At 45.8% G+C, this 12,500-nt stretch overlaps 2 protein-coding genes across 2 annotated transcripts in view; both read right to left on the bottom strand.

Moving 5' to 3' along the window:
* tecpr1a (tectonin beta-propeller repeat containing 1a) overlaps nt 1–2,241 on the bottom strand; it is a 14,911-nt gene extending 12,670 nt beyond the window's left edge. Inside the window, exons 1-2 of the mRNA XM_056577228.1 lie at nt 2,067–2,241; nt 396–670 (exon numbers count right to left, since the gene is read on the bottom strand). Coding sequence (XP_056433203.1) covers nt 396–620 — 225 coding nt within the window. The 5' untranslated portion in view covers nt 621–670; nt 2,067–2,241. The remainder of the gene's footprint in view (nt 1–395; nt 671–2,066) is intronic.
* A 301-nt stretch (nt 2,242–2,542) lies between these two features.
* The window catches only part of baiap2l1a (BAR/IMD domain containing adaptor protein 2 like 1a), a 22,986-nt gene continuing 13,028 nt past the window's right edge, over nt 2,543–12,500 (bottom strand). The window contains exons 7-14 of the mRNA XM_056577351.1: nt 9,693–9,845; nt 9,324–9,479; nt 9,088–9,211; nt 8,541–8,754; nt 6,916–6,975; nt 6,662–6,812; nt 4,165–4,202; nt 2,543–3,996 (exon numbers count right to left, since the gene is read on the bottom strand). Of these exons, the coding sequence (XP_056433326.1) occupies nt 3,924–3,996; nt 4,165–4,202; nt 6,662–6,812; nt 6,916–6,975; nt 8,541–8,754; nt 9,088–9,211; nt 9,324–9,479; nt 9,693–9,845 (969 nt within the window). The 3' untranslated portion in view covers nt 2,543–3,923. The remainder of the gene's footprint in view (nt 3,997–4,164; nt 4,203–6,661; nt 6,813–6,915; nt 6,976–8,540; nt 8,755–9,087; nt 9,212–9,323; nt 9,480–9,692; nt 9,846–12,500) is intronic.

Genomic DNA, 12,500 nt, shown 5'->3' with positions numbered 1-12,500 from the left:
GAATAGTTCAGCTATAAAAGGTTCCGGGTTCAATTCCCAACATCTGCAGTCTAATCTGCAGGCATCCTTGAACAACAACCTCATCTGTACTGGTGACCTTATCTGTTTTTCTCTGCAAGTGCCTTTGGATAAAAGTGAACGCGTAATAACACTGTAATAAATTAATACATAGCAGCATTGTCAATGGTATTTGTATTCTGCCCTACCAGAAACATTTGACTATATTAATGAACAAACTAAATGATATGATATGAACCCAACCAGGGAACCAGCGAAGGGTCCAACCATCTTCTGGGACCCGTTCCCATCAAACCTCTCAATCCCAAGCACGTTCCGAACCCCCATAACAGGAACCGCCCCAGCCCCCAGACTGAAGCCCGAAGCGGAGACCCCACCTGGTTCTCGTAGGTCTCCTCCTGGTAGCGGATGGACAGGTCCGAGGCGTGGACGTTCAGGTAGATGTTGTGGTCGCACGCGATGCCCCAGCAACACTGCGTCGCTGCGGTGACGCGCTTGAACTCCAGCTTGGTGTCATGGCACTGCTCCCACTGCTGCCCCCCCGTCGACAGGCGGTAGACGCGGCCACGCACGTCCACCGCCCACAGCAAGGACACGGGCATGGCTCTGCAGCTGCTCCCCGCGCCTGGGCGACCGAGATGGAGCGGGCGAGCTTAGGATACGGAGGACGAGAGAGATAAGAGATCAGTGGGGAGTGGGGACAGAGAGAGAGAGAGAGAGAGAGAGAGAGAGAGAGAGAGAGAGAGAGAGAGAGAGAGACAGACAGAGAGCGAGATGGAGCGAGAGAGTTTGGCTGATCAAACGTGTATAATATAGAGGCAGACACCCTCGAAGAGGATCTGCAACCACACTCTTTAGCTGGATGTCTTTCTTTTTTCTGTTATAATAGATTCACTTGTACAAACAAAAAGTTGATCAATTGATCAATCAGGAGAGAGAGAGAGAGAGAGAGAGAGAGAGAGAGAGAGAGAGAGAGAGAGAGAGAGAGAGAGAGAGAGAGAGAGAGAGAGAGAGAGAGAGAGAGAGAGAGAGAACAGTGAGTGCAGGGTCATTGCCAAGCTCAAATAAAGATCCTGAATCATTAATAAGACATCCCATTTAGCCTCCACCAAAGAAAGGCTGCACATGACAGAATTTATGTGGTTTTTATTACGTCTTTGGGACTAGTGTCCCTTAAAGTAGGCCTACTACCAACCAAATAGAACAAAAGCCTTAGGCCTAACACAAGCTGTAGGAGAAGACGTTAATTATCCCTGCAAAGTGTAAAGCTGCTGACCTTTCTCTCAACGTCTAGTGTTTGTTTGTGTAAACGCTGCGTTGTCCTGAATGTTGCCAACATCAACGCACTTTCTATTTTGCCAAATAGTTTATTTTTCCAATTAGATGTGAGGAAACACAAGACGCGCGTAATTATAGGTCTGCACCGCGACAGGCGCTTAGACAAGGGAGACACTGTTATCTGTGGGTGGAAAGGATGACCCAGACAATACACTGAATACTCCAACTCAGATACTATTTCATACTGTTGCTATGCATCAGTGCATGGTGAGTCAAAGTTGCCAAAAGTAAGTAGGATATGACCACAGAATTTTGAATATACAATCAAATAAGAACAATGTCAATGATGGTTGTGGTCTATCTAAAAGGATTGCAAAGTGCCAATACAAAATCCAACCAGTGACGACCAGACAATGTGGATCGAATCACTTCAAAGCCTATCACCAAGCATAATAAATAGTTATAAAGTAACCTGATCATGAAATATCAGTACAGAAGGTAAACATGAGGACAGTGGTGAGGAGTAACTCTTGTTACGTTGTAACGAATGGTGCTAATGTATGAGGGAAAGCATGACATGCCCGAAATGTAACGATGATCTTTGAGTCATATTAGATGGTCATATGCTAAATCTGATTATAGTATTAATTTGTAATGATAATAACGCCTAACGTTACACCCTTATATCGTACAAGCTAATGGTCGTCCGCCTGTTTGCTTTCACACACGATCAGAGGCTTAGATCTCTTGAAATAAAAACAAATACCAACCTTTTCTCTTTCGTTTTCTCTCATATACGACCTATCTTTGTAGATATTCCTCTAATATTCATTCAGCAAGTGAAAGTGGATGGACATCGTAATATCGTCACGTCTTTACATCACAGTAGGTTCTCTTTTTTGACACAGGAAGTGGTGTCGTTTCTCCACTCCCATTGGGTGTCGCGCTGCGTTTTATCCTCCACCTATCATGTTCGGTCTGCGGTCATTACACTTCCTCACCGCTAGATGCTGCTGTTGTCCACACAGAAAGTAGAGGAAAGATCATAGTTGTTTCTATTTCAGTGTCTTGCTTATTTTGTATTCATTGCATACTCCAGTTCTAAGAAGAATCAAAGTCTCACGTGTATGTAGCTGAATGTATGTTTTTACCTTGGTGGGCGGGAGTGCTGTGAAGAGTCGTGCATGTGAAAGCATGGTTGTTCTCCTTTAAATGTATTAGAGCTATCAGTATGTCCTGCTGAGACCTTTGCCCTCTACAGGTGTGTTCTCTTGGACTGTTGACTTAACTTATTTTGTAACGTGGTCTACTAGTGGTCTATATCATAACTGTTTAATCAGAAAATGAACTTTAACTCATCTCAAAGGGTCACACGATATTTCTTATGTTGTTTTATTGAGAAACAAAAAGACTACAATAGCCACCACAGAGGCAAGGCAGTACTACTCATTGAAAAAAACAAACATAATAATAACTATTTCATAATCAATCCAGTTTTAAACATCTCTTATTCTGTGAGGTACCCAGCTTTATCATTGCCTCCAACCACAAATAATTTGTTTTCCATACAAAATATATTTTCTTAATTTGCTCCATACATTCATACATACATACATACATACATACATACATACATACATATACTACACAATGCATTTTAAAACTTCTACCTTCCTCGTTGTACTATGTATATCTATTGTAAAAGAATAACTTGAAACATGGCATACAATACAACATTGTTCATCTTTCGTTCAGGTAGATCTATATAGGCCTATCTGTGGTTGCGGTGTCCACTGTTAATCAAAAGATTTAGATCACAATTGAAGCAAAGTAGACCCAACATTCAGCGAGAAACACAAATAGGGAAAATATGCCTTCCATTAAAATGTACACATTTAAAATACATTCTAGAAGTCAATGGCAAATCAAAAATCAATGTGCCCCCAAAAGTGTCATGTGCCATGTTACTTTTTGAAAACAGCTCCACGACGAACTTCTGTGCAGAAAGATTAACTTGTAAATAAATAGCCTGTTCGAAGGGTGCACTCGTAAAACCCAGCCCATTTACAATAACATATGTCACTCTCCCTTCATCCTCACACAATGTCTCTAACACACTATCTAAGTTTAAAAATAAATAAAGAGAAAATGAAGAAACACTTGATGCTTAGTCAGGAAGGCAACCTGCTTGCTAGTCTGTCTCAGGACCGTTCCTCCACTAGGTGTCGCCATATTCACAACTGCACCTGGACGTCATATATATCCAATCATTGGCAAGGAAATCTACCAATGATTGATTGATTGATCGGTTGGTCGGTTGGTCGGTAACGAAATTATCAGTGACCCAACTATATATTAATACACATAGCCAGCTAGATGCACAAAGTCTAAATTAATTGAAAAAGTGTAACTTCACGAGGCAACACTTTTAATTTGAAAATCCATGATTGTTGTGACGATATTAACATAGACAAGGAGAAGGCTCTCTTTGCTAACATGTTGTGATGGAACAGAGTACATCTGAGCGAGACTAGGTAGCGGGTTAGCAGGACAGGACAGTACAGTTGGTGGAGATGGGATGCGACTCTGATTGTGAAGATCAAATTTGTTTTGGCACTGGTGGCTGGTTAGACGTGCGGTGCTGATCTGTCATTCGTGACTGTGGGCCGCAACTTGATGGTGGCGAAAGGATTCCCTCCACTGTGAATGAAAAACATACATATCATGAGGACACGGTCCAAATAAAACATGCAACATAACTCCTATAGTGTCAAATACATTCGCTATCAACTTGAGATAAAAATATTTAAATCACAACAAAATCTGGGTAATTATCAAGCCTCAAAGGTATATCACTGAGACACTCACCCCAGAAAAGCAGGAGTCTTTCCAATTCCGTTGGAAACCTGTTGAAGGGGAGCAGAGAGGATCCTCAGTAAACACAATACAGTGAAGTAAACACACACACACACACACACACACACACACACACACACACACACACACACACACACACACACACACACACACACACACACACACACACACACACACACACACACACACAAACACATGAGCACAATCATGGAGACAAATCTTAAATGACTGTGTAAAAACACGCCCTTTGTCCAGCTGTTATGACAGCCAATGCTGTAATACAGGTCTGATGGGATTTTTCAAAACACCACCCCTTCCCCTCCATACACACACTCATACATGCACACACACACACACACACACACACACACACACACACACACACACACACACACACCACACACACACACACACACACACACACACACACACACACACACACACACACACACACACACACACACACACACACACAAATCTTTGTCACACTCTCTCTTACAATCTCTCTTATTCTGTATTTGAATCTCGGTCTCTATCTCTCTTTCACACTCACCTACACACACACAGACACACACACAGACACACACACAAGCACACACACGCAGGCACCCACAGCCTCCTCAGTAAAAGCATGCTTCATGACCTCAGAGGCCTCTGCAGAGTAATCAGGAATCTAGAAGATCAAGAAAGTCAAGGGGCCATAAGAAAGCCATCATCTCCTAGGGGCCAAGTAGCGTGAAGACAGGTGGACACAGGGGGAGAAGGATGAGCACACAAACATTCCACCAGCTGACCCATGAGAGGAGGTTCAAGAGCCAGGTTATCAAAACATCTGTCACTCGGCTAACCCTGACTCTCGACCCCGTTGCCGTGTGCGTATATGTGTATGTTTGAGTGTGTGTGTGTGTGTGCGCGTGTGTGTGTGTGTGTGCGTGCGTGCGTGCGTGTGTGTGTTTATGTGTGTCTGTGTGTGTTAGGGTGAAAGAGAGATAAAGACAGAGAGTCAAATACAAAACGAGGTAGAGATAGCAAGAGAGTGGGACAAAGATGCACTAATGGCACTAGCAGGTATTCTCATGGCAAAGACGTTTTTTTTGGCGCTCTGTTACAGGGAGAGTTTTATATTCCTGTGCAGATAATGACATGTAGCGCTTAGCTGAGGCACAGTTTTCATCAATTTAGTATTTACACACAGGTTGGTGGGGTGGAGGGGGGGGCCAGTGGGTTATTCTGTAACTACGGCAACCCTTGCCATAGAGAGGGCCTAGCGTGAACTACAATGTATTTGTATCGAGACAGAGAGAGAGAGAGAGAGCAGAGAGAGAGAGAGAGAGAGAGAGAGAGAGAGAGAGGAGAGAGAGAAAAAAAGAGAGAGAGAGAGAGAGAGAGAAAAAAAGAGCGAGAGAGAGAGAGAGAGAGCGAGAGCGAGAGCGAGAGAGAGAGAGAGAAGACAAAGAGAGAGTGAGAGTAAAACATCGAGAAAGGAAAGGAAAGGCCCGCAGTAAAGAGAGAGAGGAGAGAGGTGATGTTGAAGGCGTGTGTGGAACTCTCTCCTTCTCTCATAGTTCACAGTTAGCAGATCTTTCATTACCGATTTGATGGCACCTAATGAAAATGTGGATACAGTATGTCCTCTTTTGTCGTACCATCCTATTCCCAACCTCCACCTATCGCTCTTTCCCTCTATATTATCTCTATCTCTCTAACTCTCTCTCTGTGTCTATCTCTCTTTCTCTCTCTGTATATATAATAATTTCTCTCTCTCTCTCTCTCTCTCCCTCTTTATATATGTCTCTCTCTCTTTCTCTCTCTGTTTACTTAATTATGTCTCCCTCTCTCTTTCTCTCTCTCTCTCTGCCAACCTATTATTAGTTGTTTCATTCCTAAATAGAGGCTGAACCTGGCTGGGAGCATTGTTGAGATGCCTGAGCCATGTAAAGCTCAAACCCTCGGCCCCATGCTTTCACTTCAATAACACTGCTGGATTTCCCTGGTTGACACCAGCACATTGGATTAATATAAATTGGGAAAAAATATTACCAACAAACATTCACTGTATTCTCCTTCTACAAACACAAGGGGGAACTTCCTTCACCAGTTTTTTTGTTGCGCTTGAATTGTTCAACAAGCTCCAATACAAAACCACATGACAACAGTATCACTATCAGGAAATAGGTTAACCACATTATTTACTTTCACAGGTTAACTTCCTGGAAGAGCATAATTATTATCCTGGTAACAGTGGTGAAATAAGTACCAGTGACCTTATGGTATTTATTCGATCTGTACGGGGACACCCTCAGGGGTCAGGTTTCAGAGTTAGAGTTCTTGCTCAAGGGCAGCAATTAATCATCTGATAAATTATCAACCAGATCATGTTTGGCCTTTAATATACATTATATTGCCCTGTAAAATTATAAATTGAAAGCAAAAGATCAGTGTGGTCAGTGAGTAAGAAACCAAAACAACAACGGGATCAGGTACTGACCGTGCTGTGTGGTGAGGTGGTGGAGCCCCCAATGGGTCTGGAGGGGGTGCGGTCACTGTAGTCTGGGGGCGGGAGCAGCACAGGCTCCTCCTCTTCCTGTTCCGGCAGGCTGACCTGGCTGAAGCTGCGCATGGGCGTATCCATGCCACCGCTTAAGAGACGATTGATACATTTACTTTGACATCTATATTGATATACCATTCTTATTCTATATTCTTTTTTTTTAATCTCCATATGAAATGATGAGGTCTTACCTGCTTGTATTGGCCTGCTCTGTATACGGTCGACAGTAAGATGAGGGAAACCAGCCCCGTCTACAAAACAAAGGGATGAAAAGCATGACTCTCAAACCACTACTTTGAAGAGCTCAAATGGCCGACAGCGTTTATCATAATCGGTTACAATGCTCCATTTTGTCTCAGCATTATGAACACACAATATCCTGTGCAACCTACACAACCAAAACCCTAAGCACAAGATCAACTGGTTTGACAATATAATGTCAGTACAGCCACACAGGCAGTAACTGTATGTCCAGCAAAAATATGAAACATTCAATAGATTTACTGCAACAGCCCTCTACGCCCACGACTATACTCACTCACACACACACACACACACACACACACACACACACACACACCACACACACACACACACACACACACACACCACACACACACACACACACACACACACACTCACACCACACACACACACACACACAAACACACACACACACACCACACACACACACACACACACACACCCACACACCACACCACACACACACACACACACACACACACACACACACACACATTTTTGGAAAGATCATCACATAAAAAGAGGAAGGAGAAGAGTATAGTGGGAGAGAAGAAGGTTAAATAAACCAAAATGAAACAGCTATACAGAAGAAGGAGAGAGAGAACATTTTAATATTAAAGACCATATAAATAAGGAAAGAGGCTGTTGTTGAAGGAGAACAGGCAAAGAGAGAAGAGAGAAGGGAGAAGAGAGAAGAGAGAGAGAGAGAGAGTATAGTTTTATGATTATAAAGTCAAAAATGCTTGACATGCTTTAAGCTGGTCGAGATCAGGACAACGCAACAAATGGCAGGAACTTGTATTGCCACCTGGAACACTTGACACAAGTTTTTCTGGAAGGAAATGAATGAGGGTGTGCCTAAGCCAAGTGCATATTTCCATCCCCATTTTAGATTCGGACCAATTTACTTTTATGTCTTGGAATAATAAAAACCCATAGCACTATCAGAGTCCCAGTGCCCTAGGTTAAACGCAGTTCATTCACAGCTATGCTGTATTTTATCCAAGGGGCCAATCCAATCCAGAGCTGTACGCTCACACACTCAGCATTGTTCCTGAAAGGGAGTCATAAAGCTCCCAACATCCTGGATACAATTCTCTCTACTCTCTTTATTTTCTTACTGTTGTTTTCCAACCCCAATGTCCCCAGTCTCCCTGGTGGTATCCGAGGTCATGTCTAATCTCTGCCTTGCTCATCCTTTGGCTATATAAGGTTTCAAACCGCAGGCCGCGACCCACAGAATGAGAGGCCCATTACATCGCAGGATGGCCAAAATGTATTAATCTCTTCATAAAAATATACTCCATGCATACCTACATGCCTTCCTATTTAATTTGGTCATTAGTATGTTGGAAGACTGAAAAGGGGAAATACTGTATCAATTTACCAACATACATGTTAAATATAACAATTATTTTAACTAAGGAGAACTGAGGACTTAAAACTAAGGACGACTAATAGTAACAGCACTAGCTGCCAAATGACACGCCCCAATTGTTACAGTAAATGACAAAGAGCAGCGCTGAGCAGTGCATCGGCCCTGAACACGTACTGCTTGGTGGCGTCCACCTCGCCGTACAGCCAGCCGTCGCGCTCCTCCTGCAGCAGTAGGAGGATGATGTCGCCCTCGTCGAAGCTGAGCAGCGTGGGGTTGCTGCCCGCCTTGTGGGGGAAGATGGTCCGCACGCGCGACCGCTTGCCCCCGTCCAGGTCAGACGACTGGGACGCGGTGCTGGACAGGTTGTCCTCACCCAGGCTGCCCTGGTCTGGAGGGGGTGGAGAAGGGAGGTGAGGGGAGGGAGGTGAGGGGATGATTTGAATATCACCATTGTTTCTTTTTGATACTTATGGCTCTTTGGTGGCTGAATGGATCGCTCCTCACCGCTTTTGATTGGTTAATGGTTTTACTCTGTTGTCTTTTTTTTTTATTGATATTCAGATGAAGCATAAGGAAAAAATAAGACTACGAGAGTAAACGGGCACTAGAGTGAGTGATATCCACACCAGGAAGCCTCAGCGAGTAACATATTGGTAAAGATGATGAAGTCACATATTGTGACTTAATCGCGTTTCCATGACGACCACCAACACCCACGTACCTGAGCGCTGGTCCGAGTGGGAGATGACGGGGGGCTGGGTCTCCTGGTGGAACAGGTTAGCCAGAGGACTGATCTGGGCCTTGAGTTGGGGGGCCGGGGGAGGAACCATGGACTCAGCGTTCCTCTGGAGGAAGAGCACAGGAGCTAGCGTTAGCATTGGGCATTTAAAGAAAGTCATTAATTAAATAGAGGTCGTCCTTTTCCAACGTGTCTCCCTCTTCCCTCAGGCCACTCACGCGGTTGTAGTGATCCACACGCGGCGAGGACCCCGGGGTGCTGGCCAGGGGGGTCGGCGGCCTCTCGATCAGGGTCATGATGGTGTCCGGCACCTTGGTGGCATCGCTGCACTTCTCCTGCCAGCCGGAGATCTTCCCCTCCAGCAGCTCCTTGGCCTGCGGGAGGGAGGGGAGGAGTGGGGGTGTGAGGTGGAGAGAGACGTAGGCCGTACCCTAACCCCTTACCCGAGTGAGCTTTACTATTTAGAATTAGCGGAACCATTCATCCGCAATTAATCAATGAATTTCCCATTTATTTCGCCTCTCTATCTGAATAGATGTTTGTCATCCCAAGCCCCGTCCCCACAGGGTATCCCCCCCTCGGCTGACCTTGTTGTGGAAGGTGTTGATGTGGTGGGAGAACATGCAGTGTTTGTCCACCAGGAAGCAGAACCGCCTCTTCTCCTCCAGCAGCGCCTCCCTGCAGCCTTCGGCCATGAACTTCTGCATGTCCGTCTGCCGCGACGATATGTTCTCCAGGTACTAGGGAGGGAGGGTCAAAGGTCAACATAAGGGCACTGGGAAATGGTTGGATGGATATTATTAAAAAAAACGTTTCAATCGATTTTTTTCAGGGGGGGGGGGGGGGGGGCATGATATTCATGAACAGGTCCCACAAGGAGGTCTGTATGTACGCTGTGGTCATCAGGGATATTAAGCCTCGATCTTTCGTTCTGGAGTCAAAATGACCCCCTGAACATCATCAACCATCATTCGATCGACGGAAAGCCGACTGTCACACTGAAGTGAAAGCAAAACCGAAGCAATGGTGTTTCTTCCGCGTGCTACTAGTCTCAAGAAAGGGTCGTTCATCCCTTGTGTTGCCAAGGTACACGCTGTACTGTACCGTGTATTAAGTTGGCTGAGGTTTATATAATGCAAGACCTCGTCTTGACCCATGAAGAAACTCCCATTAGCACAGGCACACGGACAGAAGCACCCACATGCACACACACACACACACACACACACACAACACACACACACAGGCACACGCATACGCACACACACACGCTCACACACACGTACACATACGCACACACACAGTGACCACAGTGGGCGGGGGGATGGAGAGCGACTGCTGGACCACGCGGTGGACGGTGAACAGACCGGCAACGCCGTGATCTCAGCGTTATTAGGGTTCAGCGCCCACCTGCCAATCTCACAGAGCAGGGGGAGGACACGAAACACACTGCGACCTGGCTCAGAGTTCGGTTCCTCCGCCCCACACACACACACACCCACACACAACACCACACACACACACACACACCACACACACACACACACACACACACACACACACACAACGTGAACAAACAACCTCCCACCCAGCCAGTCACCCACCCCCCGGTACCAGGGCAGCTCCGTGAGCAGTGGCCAACTCGATACGTTCGCTGAGAGACACGCGTTGCCATAGAGCTGGCGAAGGAAGACACACACACACACACACACACACCCATACAACACACAAGTCTAGAGAAAGAGAGAAATTCTGGGGTCCGGGATTTTAATGACTTCTCTCTCCTTACTCCCCCTCGGCCCCCCCACCCCACTCGGTCTTCCTGGCAATGGTGTGAATGTGGTAGGTCTCCTGGGACCAGTCTTTTTGTTTTCCTGCTGTGGGGTGTCAGAGAGGCCGAGCTCACCTTTCTATCTCCCTCCCTCTCCGTACTTAGTTGGGGCACTCCCCCTGTCTGTCCCCCTCTCTCTCTTATCGCTTGCTCTGAGGCACTTCAGTCTCCATTTCAGCCACAGAGGATCACTTTGAGTCAGAGTGGGGGTCACGATGGAGCTCATTGTCTGATGGCGGGCGGACCCCTTAAAAGAACATACTTGGTCAGATGGTCCCCCACTTCTCTCTCCCTATCGCTCTCCATTGCTCTCCCTGAAGTAATTTCCCCCCCACGTAACAAGCCAATCAACAAGGATGAACAGGCACAACGAGAGAGATAGAGAGAGAGAGAGAGAGAGAGAGAGAGAGAGAGGAGAGAGAGAGGAGAGAGAGAGAGAAGAGACGAGAGAGAGAGGAGGAGAGAGGAGAGAGAGAGAGAGAGGTGTGGATAGAGCAGCAGCCAGAGAGAGTAAGGACTAAGTAAGGTGGTAAGGGAAGGGGTGAGGGACACGATAGGTAGAGGGGATGAGAGTGAGAGATAGAGGGCGGGGCGAGAGGAGAACACACACCACACACACACACACACACACACACACACACACACACACCACACACACACACACACACACAACGACACACAGCACACACACACACACACACACACACACACACACACACACACAAGAAACACCCTGGCTTGTCGTCAACAAGTAAACGCAAGGGCAGGATTATAAACGTACAGGCATGGAACATAATACATTGAAGATTTAACCCAGAAAACCCCACCTTTTCACAATAAAGGCACAGCACCCAATAAAATGGACCCGACCCAAACTAGTACACACTGCATAAAGATCGGCGGGCAGATAGCTAAAGATCTGATGCTGTGCAAAGGGGTGGGGGGATGTTTCATCCAAGCCACTTGGATCATCAATTTATCAACTGTTCGTCATGCCCACCCTCCCCTTAAACCAACTACTCTGTACTCTGTAATCAAATGAAACCTGGCCAGGTGTAAATCCCGTTGTGTCCCTACTGTGTGTGTGTGTGTGTGCGTGTGTGTGTGAGTGTGTGTGTCTGTTTGCATGTGTAGTTGTGCGTGTGTGTGCGTTTGTGTGTTTGAGTTCCGCATGAAGATATGAGCAGCCATCCATGCGCGTCTTCTCGTGCATCAGGGTGTATGCGTGTTTCGATGAGCACACAATTTTTTCCGCATCGTAACTGAGACCATTGAGGCGATAGCGAATGGCCCTCGCACCATGATAAATCTGGAACAAAGAGCTGTTGGCATGGAAACATCAACACGGAGGAACACTTCATGTGTCCACCTTGCCACACCCGGTTAAACACTTTGCCTTCATGTATGCTCTGTTCCTTACTACTTGAAAACGCAATGATGGAAATCTGTCCTATTTTATGTGGGCAGATGTGTTTACGTACTCACAAACACATTTCTCCGTTTTCTCAGATGTAAAATCAAAATTAAAATTTTTTTTGCAATAATTTAGTGAATAAGTTAATAA

This window comes from Gadus chalcogrammus, chromosome 18 (assembly GCF_026213295.1).
Source record: "Gadus chalcogrammus isolate NIFS_2021 chromosome 18, NIFS_Gcha_1.0, whole genome shotgun sequence".
NCBI classification, from domain to species: Eukaryota; Metazoa; Chordata; class Actinopteri; order Gadiformes; family Gadidae; genus Gadus; species Gadus chalcogrammus.
This window is presented reverse-complemented; position numbering and strand designations above follow the sequence as displayed.